This window comes from Ursus americanus, chromosome 20 (assembly GCF_024610735.1).
Source record: "Ursus americanus isolate L20-20 chromosome 20, mUrsAme1.1.p, whole genome shotgun sequence".
NCBI classification, from domain to species: Eukaryota; Metazoa; Chordata; class Mammalia; order Carnivora; family Ursidae; genus Ursus; species Ursus americanus.
The window spans coordinates 17,138,343-17,150,760 of NC_142146.1; the positions used below are offsets into that span (position 1 = coordinate 17,138,343).

The following is a 12,418-nucleotide window of genomic DNA, read 5'->3' on the forward strand; positions in this document are numbered from 1 at the left end:
GATTTTCCTTTTTCATTTTTGAACTTAGCTACATATTAATTAAATATTTTTAAAATTTCTGTTTTGTCCAACATTTTCTTACATTTTTAGTGAGAAAAAAGTCCTATCTTTGAGTATACTGTTCCATGTTTTCGGATGTTGCATAGTTTTATTTGTTTTTACATCAGTTAATTATAAGGTTAGTTTCATATATTTTTATTTTTTTTAAAGATTTTATTTTTAAGTAATCTCTGCACTCAGTATGGGGAGCTCAAATTTATAACCCCGAGATCAAGAGTCACATACTCTATTGACTGAGCTAGCCAGGCACCCTTCACTTGTTTATTTTTAACATATAATTTTTCTTTTTTGCCTGTGGAGGTGATCTCTTTGTGATACTCTTTATTTCTGGTTTGTTGGTCCTTGTTTTCTTCCAGATTTACAGTATTTTAATAAAAGAATTTTGATGGACTATATTTATTTATAACAAAAGCATCTCACTTACAAACTAAGTTTATCTTTGAATGAATTGCGTCAGTTTTTGAGTGTATTTAAATTCTTTTGTCAAGATACACCATCCCAAAGAGTTCAGTTCATTCTTGGTACTGAAGATGATGATGAAGAGCACATTCCGCATGATCTCTTTACGGAAATGGATGAACTGTGTTACAGAGATGGAGAAGAGTATGAATGGAAAGAAACTGCCAGGTAATAATACTGAGTCTCAGGATTAAGTTGGCTATTCTTGATTTTTTTCTTGTGTTGTAAATATAATGAATTATTATCGGGTGCTTTAAAATAGTGAGGAGAGAATTTCCTCTAGTCTGGAAGCTACAGCTTTAGTTTATCTCTTTATTTTCAAGATCCATTTTCTTAAGTAATCCTTACCACTTTAACATAGCATAGAATGAATTATGTTAATTGTACATTTTAATTCTTTAATTACAGAAATAAATTTCAAAAATCAAGGTCCTGCTGCATATTTTCAGTTTAAAAGAGGATTAGCAGTGGAAACCATGAAGTTCCGTAGTGTGTCTTTGTAGACTTATTGTGATAGCTAGAACAGAATGAGGAACTGCAGAGGTTGTAACTTGTGAGTGTAGATACTGTGGACCATTAGCTTGATTTGTAAAAATGAATTTGTAGACAATTTTTGTTTTGGTCGTAGTGATCTTTGTTTTTCTTTAAAAGAACAAGTGTATGTTTACCATATTGAAATAAGCAAATGAAATCTTCATTATTTACAGAATATTTTTATGTGTTACACATTTCAGATGGCTGAAATTTGAAGAGGATGTTGAAGATGGTGGTGATCGATGGAGTAAACCTTACGTGGCAACTCTCTCTTTGCACAGTCTTTTTGAACTAAGAAGTTGTATCCTAAATGGAACAGTGATGCTGGACATGAGAGCAAGCACTCTAGATGAAATAGCAGGTTATAGCAATTAGGCTTTTTTAATATTTAATTTGTACTGAAATACAGATTTCCTGAATGGTATTAGGAGACATTTACTTTGGCTTTACAATTATTGCATAACACAATGTAATATTTTAATTATTTACAATGTGATGTCTTCTAATCCAATGTCCCTTTGTATGATAGTCTATAGTTGTGTTAATGTTACAGTTTACCTGTTAGGTTGATTTCAGTTTTCTCTCAGAGGAATCTCATTGGTTTGAAAGCTTGACTCTTCATCTCAAATTAGTGGCACTGTTTTAAAATATTTATATGTATTTTATAGGTTAAAAATAGTCCAATCACTACAATAATGTATCATATGGCATTACATCAATCTCTCCATTACCTGTACCTCCTTCACGCCTGATATATTCATCTTCCTAGAATTTATTACTTCATCATAGTTTATCCTTTCATTTGCTCATTGGTTTTTCTACCTCTGAAAGATTGAGGGCAGAAACTTGATCTGCTTAGTTAAATTCTATATTCCCTACATATAATAGGTTCTCAGTAAATAGTTAATTATTGAATGGAGTCCAATACTCATCTATAGCTTTGACAAAAAATATGAAGCGAGGCAAGAAAATACCTTCACTTCTTAGGAAGCCAATATTATTGAATATATCGAGTTTAATAGAATTTATTGTGTCCGTATCAGGAAAGCACTTTCAACTATAGGAAGGCTATTAGTGTAGAACAGTAGCCTCTATAAATAACAGTACTTATAAAAAATAAGGAGTCTCCATGTAACTTGTTTATTTTTCTTAGATAATGTTCATATTTATCTTTTTTCTTTTCTCTTTTTTTTTCCCCCCACTTAAATTCAAGTTAGTTAACATATAGTGTATTATTACTTTCAGGGGTAGAATGTAGTGATTTGTCAGTTGCATATAACACCCAGCGCTCGTTACATCAAGTGCCCTCCTTAATGCCATCACCCAGTTACTCCATCCTCACCCACCTCCCCTCAGTACATATTTATCTTTATGCATACATTATTCGCTATCAGAAGAGAATAGTATGTTCTAGAGAACTATATAAAGATCTTATTTTTCAGTAAGGTTTCATGTACAGTTATGGTTTATGTTCTAGTCATCCAAGTATTCTTTCATTTAATAAAAACGGCTGTTGTTTTCTTTCAATAGATATGGTATTGGACAACATGATAGCCTCTGGCCAGTTGGATGAGTCCATAAGAGAGAATGTCAGAGAAGCTCTTCTGAAGAGACATCATCATCAGAATGAGAAAAGATTCACTAGTCGGATTCCACTTGTTCGATCTTTTGCAGATATAGGCAAGAAACATTCTGACCCTCACTTGCTTGAAAGGAATGGTGAGATAAGTTGTGGCATCCAATTTTGCTAACACTTCTACTCTAACAGCATTCCAGTATATTACAATTAGCATTTGGGGGCAGAAAGATATTTTTTCCAGATAATTCTATAGGTCATTTTATTACCTCTTTTATTCTTTTTTAAAAAAATAATAATGTTATTTTTGTATTTAAAAATATCATTTCTAAAATATCATTCTTTATAACATGACAGTTTATCTGTAGAAATCATTCAGATGAAAAAATTAAGTATGCACTCTGTTGTAATGGCACATTTAAGTATGTTTAGTACCACTATAGCCAATCCTGAATTACTTCTTCTTGCTTTTTTGTTTTTGTCAAGAATATTTGAATAATTAAGGAGGCATAAATTATGATCTGTAAGTTTAATCTTTTTTAGAATTCTAAGTCTTGGATTTGACCCTTTATTATCTATATTAGATTTTTCATAGTGATTTTTTTGTTTCCCGAATATGCTTTATTTGCTAAGCTTAAATAAGTGTTCTTGAGTTGGTTTGATGATTTGATTGCCCTTTATTTATACATTTTATGTCAGGTTTTTATGGATGGTTTGTTCTTAAGCTGGGGATGACCTCCTTGATGTCTGTCAAACCATTGAGAATGGCACAGACCCACATTTTCCAGCTCTCCACTCTCACGGTCTAGCCTGGATTATATGGGACCTGGTGGCTTATGTGGGGATAACCATGTTTTTGTAGCCATTTACCTCCATCACTGTTTTAAGGCAGGCACACTTGGAGGCTTTGCCTTTTCTCTTCTTAAAGAAGAAGAACACCTCACTGGAGTTCTGTTTTGGCTCTCAAAGAGAGCTCTGATGACAGTGACTCTGCAAAATCTAGGTACAAAGGGCTGGCGCGTTGCTTCTGAGGGTCCTTCTCGCCTCTAGCTGCTACTATTACTCAAGGATTAGATCATGGGCCATCATGTCTTTCTGTTCATCTTCTTTGTCCCTGCAATAATAGTATGGCTTTTAAGTATTCTACAAACAAACAGCCATTGGTGATAGGATGGGGTTTAATATATCTAAAGTGGACAGTAATCATCTTTTGCAGCTCAGTGTGACATACTTAAGTCCATTTTCTCCTGAGCATTTGACCATTAAAACTCTTTTTAATCTGTTTAAAATGATGCCTTTGTGTATTTAAGTAACCTTAAGAATAAAAGAAATCTCTTATGGACCTAAGTTCAATTTAAAATCAAGCCACTGGTGTCATGTTTTACATCTTTTTCATCTTTATGTATTTCATATTCTCAGCTTTCCTGAAATGAGGTCATTTACTCAGAGAGACCCTTTACATCTTTATTCTTTATGTGGAGTGGTTCCTGATGATTCCCTGATTGTCACTTGCTTCCTTTTAATCATAAGACAATGGCTGTTTCCTTTTAAATGCCATGTTAGCATGGGCATGTTATTTTGTTGTATTATAGTTGTAATTAACAGTTTTTCTGCATATAGCTTTAGTTTTAACTAAATGGTGAATGAACTGAAGTTCATCTTTTTAATATTTCTGGGATCTCTTGAGCATGTGGCTTTGATAACTTAGATCATATGGGATTGACTGTCATAGTTCTCCTATTTTTCTTAAAATCAATGTTATTCCATTAAGCTACACTTCTAAGAATACCAGGTGTTTGAAATATAAATATACACGACTTTTTGAAATATGCTAGACTTTTACTTCGTTATTGCCATTGTTGGTGAGAAATACTTTATCGAGCTAAAATTAGATTGTATATATTTAATTTTATCTGCTGTATTAGAAATGGGTGCATATTTTAGGATGTTTATTAATATCTGTAGAGAGCTGAAGAATATCCTTTCAAATTGACACTATGTTTTTCTTTTTAAAAGAAATTCCTATAACTTGCCTCATGTTTTAAAATTTTACTTGAAAACGCTACCAGTAAGTCATGCTCTATTGACTAATTGTAAAGATTTGATATCAATTTTAAGTTAGGAATTATTAGATGATGTAGACTTTTCTTGTAAGAGAGAATTATCTGTAGCAGTTTGGTATAGTGTAGGAAAAATACACTAAATATAAGCTATCTGTGCTTGTAAGTTTTGTTTAGGGTATTTTTTCTTAGATTATTTTTATATTACATTCTCATTTGCTGTTTATTGTTTATCAAATTTACAATATCAATGCATTGTTTTTTTAAAAAGCCACATTATTGGATATTTTAATTACTAACCGAAAATTGCCCCCCACCATCTATCATTTGCATTGTTTTTTTATTTTCTGTTTTGTTTTCTGGATACACCTTCAGGGAACTAAGTATAATTTAAGCAACTTTTCAGTGCCTTTCTAACATTTAAACATCTGATTGCCATGCTAACTCTGATAGCATGAATTTGAAATTTTGGGCTTTAAAGCTTGCAGTTTATATTGTAAATTGATTTTGTGTGTGTGTGTCTGTTTGCCTTCTGCAGTGAATTTCATCATTTTTCATTTATTTGTTTTATCTCAGGGGAAGGCCTTTCAGCCTCCCGCCACTCTTTGCGAACAGGTCTGTCTGCCTCAAACCTTTCATTGAGAGGAGAATCGCCTTTATCTCTTCTTCTCAGTCATCTTCTTCCTTCTTCAAGAGCTGGAAGCCCTGCAGGCTCAAGGTGTACAACCCCAGTACCCACCCCTCAAAACAGCCCTCCTTCCAGCCCTAGCGTCAGTCGCCTGACTTCCAGAAGTTCCCACCAGAGTCAGCTTCAGGCCCCAGAACTACTGGTCTCACCTGCCAGGGACGATATTCCCACAGTAGTCATTCAGCCGCCCGAGGAAGACTTAGAAGCACTGAGAGGCCAGGAGCAGAAGAATGAGGAAAATGTTGACATGACTCCAGGCAACTATTCCAATCCTCCATGTGTGGTGCTTTCTGCCTCTGGATCACTTGCATTTGGAATGCCTTTCAGCACAGAGCTTTAGCAGCATATGTAGATAATGCTTATAATTTATTTTGACTTCTGCATGGTTTTTTTTTCCTTTATAGTATATTGTATAAAAGAACAGAAGTACTAAACATTTTTAAATTATAGAAAGACTACAAAGAGGCCCACACATAATTTAAAGCCCTTTCAAAAATTTTCACTGAGATTTTACAGGTCAAGGCATTTGAATGGTTTGGAAAACCACAGAAATTTTTATAAGTAATCTTTTAATTTTCCATGATTTAAAAAAAAATGATGGCTTTTCTTCTTGTGCATTTCATTCATAGTATGAATGAACACGTATTGGACATAAAGTACAATGAGGTGATGTGCCTTTCAGCTACTATTTGGTACTTTTGTCCAAAAAATGCAGTATATTTTAACTTTCCTAATACAAATAGGATCGAACGTTCTTTTCCTCCTTTTGTCTCTGAGAAGATCAAAGTTCTGTAATGGCTATCTGGAATATCATGATTTTAAGACTAGTATTACATTATGGGATAGACTTTAGTTATCCTCTATTTAATGCCATATCTACCTTTAATCCAAATTGACCTTGAAATTTTCAAGACCAGAGATCCTAGAGTTGTGGCAAGGATATATTTTTGTCTGTGAATTAGAAAAATTATTTCTTAGTGGGTAGAAGTTTTAATAATTCATCTGAGGGTCATATACTGTAATTTTGGTTGTTCATAATATATTAGTTATATGTACATTTAAACATGTATATCCTTCCACCCAATTCATATAAAGAAGTATTCTTTAGGGACTGTTTTTTACTGACAGCTAAGCATCAGTGTGACATACAAAAGCGAGCTAGTGGTTTTAATCATAAAAGTATTATTACATTTCTTCATAATACTGATAACATGTAACACTTCATTCCTAGCCTACGTTTAATGTAATAGCCTATATAATGTGTATAAGAATTTGTGTGAGTTAGTGGATACACCCATTTTCAGAAACTCAGGGAGGTTAGATAACTTCTCCCTGGACCGTTCAGCTGGTAAGTGATAGCCTAAGTCCTCTGACAAAATCCTCGTGGTCCTACCACTACATGACAGACTTCTCCTTCTCTGTATTGAATTTCTCCAAACATAACAAGTATATTTAATCAAGGCTCATTGTAGTTGCCAAAAAAATACATACTTTAAGAAGTAAAAAATGGAAATCTGGTGGCTAAATCGTTGTAACATTAACTGTGATCATAGCTATAGCTTCCATTGTTTTATAGTTTGTTCCACATGCAGTGGTATTACTCGAATAGATTTATAATTCTTCTAACAGTTTGATGAGGTTCATGTTATCCCTGTTTTACAAGTGAAGAAAACTAAGACTTATTAAGATCATGCCATAAATGACCAGAGCAAGGAATTGAACTCAGATCTAAATCTACAGTATCATATTTCATTGTAGATTTTAGTACCTCGTGGAAAATAGGTAGTCTAGTAATGAGGTAACTGAACAAAAAGAAAGAAATGCCTAGAATTATTTGCTCAGAAATAATCAACAGTCTTAATTAAAAAGAACCAGCAAGACTGTTTTTCCTTGAACAAAATTGATTTTAAAGTTAATTCCTTGCATTTGCTTTTACTTACATCTAGCAGTAATACTGAACATTTCTTGTTTTACCAGTTTCTATGAGGGATTATAAATTTTATATAGGAACTAGGAGATGACATACGGGTTCATAGTAGCTTGTTAGGCCATGTTGTTAAGGAGATAAAAGTAGCGATTAACTAAAAATTGAAGAACCATATTAAGCTTTTTTTTTTTCCTCTGCCATAAGTATGCCATAAGATTTAAAGAAAAAAAATTAGAATGAAGGGAAGAGAGGGAATTTCTAAAGACAAGAAAAAACCCATAATTACTGTTTAAGAACACCTCTATAGACGGTATGCAATTAAAATAATAGGAACAGCTATATGTTATTCCCTGATTTAATTACCTTTGGTGCTTAAAGCACCTAGAAACTCTGGTTGAGTTTCCTTGAAGTCTGATGTTATGTTACAGGAGGAAAGTGGCCTTAGCATTGTTTTGGAGAGACTAATGCCATAGATCTATAGACACACAGATTTTGTGTCATGGGATCATGATTTGTGCATACCCATAGTAAAAAAGAAAGTGGTGTTTCCTATTATGTTTTGGAGAATAATTACATGTACAAGAGTTAAGCTTAGTTTTGGTATTTGTAACTACCTTCTGACTCCCTGTTTTTCAACCTTGGCACTATTGACATTTTGGGCTGGACACGTCTTTGTCATAAGGGACTGTCCTGTGCACTGTAGGATGTTTGATAGCATCCCTGGCCTCTGTTCACTAGCACTCCCTAGTTGTGACAATCAAAAATGTCCCTCCATATTGCCAGATGTCTCTTGGGGGACAGAATCTTCTCTTTGTGTACCACTGCTCTGACTCCTTCTATTTTCGAACTTCTAGTGGCAGAAGACTCTGATATCTTTGATTTATCTTTCGTTAGATATGCTATTGTGAAAAAAATTTTAAGGGTAAAACAATATATTCACCAAAGTATGATTTTTAAATCCCAGTATTGATTTTATATATACATATTGTTTTTTCTTAAAGAATTACAGTCTTTCTGAGTTATCTGTGCTAATGATAGTTTTAATTTTGGGGAATTTACTCATTTAATTCTGAGCACTAGTGATTTATTGTACAAGCAGGGACACTTCCTTTACTGATAGAGAAACAGCTTTAACTTAGCTGAGATTGGGAAGGACTACATAAAGAAGATAATGGTGAAAAACTCTCATGTGTACTTCACATGCCAGTTCTGATAGGTTTAGGATGACCAGGTTAGCCAAACGACTTCAGGTCCTCCTCTAACTTTATCAGTATTGAATTTCCACATCATTTCTTCTTCCAACTCCCACTATGTCCTTACATTTCCCCCATAGTCTTCATTCTACTCTTTTCTCCAAAATTTGGTGGCTGAAGCTGTTCTGGGAAATTATGTTTGTATTCTTTTGATTATACATCTGCGGATTGAATACATTTAGTAGTTAGAAAAAGATGTATTGATGGTCACTTGCAGTTGACACCAAGGCCTTAATGATATTCTTCATTTTCTTGTGTGGAAGTCAGTGGAAGCCACTGAAAAATACTGGTTGGCCTTCTCCCCCCACCACTTGGGCAATTATTTTAATAAAGGAATGGACTATTCTGGAAGTTTAGAGAGAAAGGTCAAAGAAGATGAATCATAGTAACTGCTCTGCTAAGCTAAGGTGGTGAGAAATGAGGTAAGTTTTAGCACATAGTTTTTATTTCAGAATTGTTTAATGCTTCCAGAGCATGTAGCTAGGTAGTTTGTGTATGCTTTTTTTTTTTTTTTAATTATGATTTTATTTTTAAGTAATCCAAACCCAGTGTGGAGCTCGAACCCACAACTCTAAGATCAGGAGTTGCATGCTCCGCTGACCAAGCCAGCCGGCCACCCCAACAGTTTACATGTTTTTTATACTTAGGTTTTTGGGTCATGGTAACATCCTGTTTTAGGTATTTAACAAGAGAAGGGACTGTCACAAAGGTCTTTGGTCATTGAGTTTAAGCAGTAAACCCAAATGACTTAGTTTCAGTTATTAGTTATACTGTGTTCTAGAAAAAGGAAAATTCCCTCTGATGCATCAGATATATCTGATGTGCTTAAAATTCAGGAACTTTACCAGTATTAACTTTAAAGTTTATAGAATTTAGGCACAAACTGCTTAATTGAATTTCTGTAGGTAGCTAGACTGTTGTGAGTGGCAGAGTTAAAACTCAAAGTCAAGTTTGTTGTAGTTCAGCCTCGCACTTTTTCTCTTACGCTCAGTGTTTGGGGCAATAGTAATCTATATTCTTGAACTAGAATATCCTGGGTGTTTTGAAAAAATGAGATACATTTAATGGTAGAAATCTGTGTTAGGTACTTTATAAACATTGAGACTTGAACTTTTTGCAAACTTCATAGTGATAACAATTGGTCACAGGCTACAGGTTATTTTTAGGTTATTTTATTGTGAAATATTGCTGCTGAATGTCACTTGAAATGAGCATACTAACGATAGAACGTATATCTATCATTTGTTATCTAAACAAGCTAATTTTACAGGTTTGTCTGAGTCTTTTAGGTTGAGTGAGTTAAAGTCACATGGCTGCAAAGTGGCAGAGAGTGCTTATTTCAACACAGATGTGTTTGATTATAAAATGCTCTTTGTATTTATATTGTAAACACATTGCTATTATATTTTCAAGTTGTGCCTCTTAGGAATAATGGCCGTAGGCAGCACGTAAATACTACCCAAGAGAAATGAAATTCTTGAGGAATCTTATGATGGAAGATTATGATAAATTTAACCTACAGTTAGTTGATGGAGCTCTTGGATTTTCTGAGTTGCATTTAGGGTTTATCAGAAAATAAATACTGTTACTGACGTAAGTATGCCAAGTGTAGTTTGGCATCATTAAGCTCTGCAGCTGGCATGTGTGTTATATGCATTGAAAGTGCATTCCCTGAGTATTTGTAGTGGTGTAATCAGACTCAGGTCTTCCGTCTTCTATGTTCTTCACCTACTCACTCTTTTCCCTTCCTTTTGCAAAAGGCCACTGTGTTCGTAAATTCCAATTATATTATTTTACATGTTAAAATATACAGCTTCATTATTGCTTAAAATGTCATTCTAGTCTTGCTGGTATGATACTAACACCTGGCACTTTTTTTTTTTTTTTAACCTTGCACATTTGCTTTTAATAAATTACCACTTTCAGGATGAGCAGAGTCAGTTTACAAAGTGAATTTTCTCCTTATTAATTTGGAATATTTTGGTTCTTAAATACAGGTATTTTGGCCTCTCCACAGTCTGCACCTGGAAACTTGGACAATAGTAAAAGTGGAGAAATTAAAGGTAATGGAGGTGGAGGAAGCAGAGAAAATAGTACTGTTGACTTCAGCAAGGTAATTCTGTCATTTGCTGTAAATTTTCATCATCATTCTTACTGAGAAAATCACTAGCAATGTGACTTTATTAGCACTGATCATAATAATTTTTTAATAGATTGGTGCTTACAAGCTTGCATGTGGTACTTGTGATATATAATTTAAGGTCAGAAATTATGAGAAAGGTAACAGTCTAAGAGCATTTGAATATCTTTATATCTTACTGGTTTCAGGAATTTTGACAAAAGAATATGTGAATAATATGGTATTTCCGTCTATACCTACCCATAGATATCATGAAACTTCAGTACCTTTTGAATTACAGTCATTTGTTCTGGAGCTACTACCACCAGAAAGATTAATTCTGGGAGTGATGTTACAGCACTGGTGATTCAGCCTTTTCTTGGCTGTAATAAGATCCCAGAATTACTGTCTTACGGTGTCAGTACTTTCTGGACTGTCTCTGGGAAACATATCGGTGTTTCCCCATGGGTAGGTAAAGGCATGGATTTAAACACAACTCACCAGTCTCAACTGTGGCTTTTTATTTTGGTAGATGAGTATTTGGGTGAAATAAAAATAGAAAACTTTGAAATTTCAAAAGAACTGGATAAAAAACTCTTAAGTTCAAATTGCAATTGAATTTAAAGCATACTTTATGACTACTACTTCTGAATAGTGGATTCTGTGTGGCTCTTGTAACTTTTTGGTGGTATTAGTTTGCTGTACGAGACTCTATTTTAACGTATCCAATTTAAGACTTGTCATTAAATGTCACTATTTCAAGTAAGATTCCTTTTTCTTAAGCCTTTTATGGTATAAAATCTGTAAGTCACATTTTACAGAAAAGGAGTGTAAATGATTTGCAATATAGCTTTGCTGGAGCTTCTTGCTCTAAAATTATAAAAGTATTTTTAATTCTTCTATTTTAACTTGACCATATTTTTCTTGGTACTTCTGTTATTTCAGATGAGTGGAAAGTGTTCAGGTACCATACTGCAGCTTATTCTTGTTAAATGGATAACTGTACTTGACATTATAGATCTCCTCTAGACATGGCAGACGCCGTTTACTTTTGTCCCTCTGTCACAGTTTCACTTTTTTTTACTTGGCCTATCCTTGTGTACACCTCCTTGTCTCCTGTTGGGCAGGAGTCTGCCTCCTGGCACTGTAGTTGTGGCACACTGGGTGTGGGACTCAAGAGGCCCGCTGTAAGTGCTGGTTTTATTGTTAATAGATAGCCCTGTAAGTGGTTGTTTAGTGACTTGTGTGAAACTGCTTATAAATGAAGTTCCCATACTTTGATATTATGTTTATAACCTTTTCTTTGTAATTATACACAGACTACTAAATTTGATTTTATAGCACTACATCCTACGTCTGTGCCAATGATGGCTATTTACTTTAGTTTTAAATAAAAATAACAATTTTTTGCAACCTAATGAAAATACCAGGGAATACACAGAGCTCTTTAAATAAAAAGGACTTATAAAAATATATGTAAAATATAAAGGGGCTAATTCATTTCTAACATTAAACAAAAATAATCATGGAACGAATAATTGTTAGCACTGTGTATAATTTCATGAACCATTGTTAGTTTGTGAATATATTTTTGTCTTGAATAGTTCTTAATGAATAGCGCTATAGTCACTGAAAATTTTCTCTAGTTTGTATGTTCGGTAATTTAGATCTCTGAAATAGTAAAGAGAAAACGGTTGGGAGCATTGTTTGATAGATGTGTTCTGCTTGCTTTTTTTTGTATT

At 33.8% G+C, this 12,418-nt stretch overlaps 1 protein-coding gene across 7 annotated transcripts in view; it reads left to right on the plus strand.

Moving 5' to 3' along the window:
• Positions 1-12,418, plus strand: part of SLC4A7 (solute carrier family 4 member 7) — a 110,991-nt gene that overhangs the window by 51,006 nt on the left and 47,567 nt on the right. For 3 of the 7 annotated variants that reach the window (XM_045774469.2, XM_087870150.1, XM_087870148.1), the window contains exons 4-8: positions 549-687; positions 1,254-1,414; positions 2,584-2,772; positions 5,266-5,634; positions 10,555-10,670. In XM_045774469.2, the coding sequence (XP_045630425.1) occupies positions 549-687; positions 1,254-1,414; positions 2,584-2,772; positions 5,266-5,634; positions 10,555-10,670 (974 nt within the window). The remainder of the gene's footprint in view (positions 1-548; positions 688-1,253; positions 1,415-2,583; positions 2,773-5,265; positions 5,635-10,554; positions 10,671-12,418) is intronic. The other 4 variants (XM_087870149.1, XM_087870151.1, XM_045774466.2 and 1 more) reach the window with 2 other exon arrangements.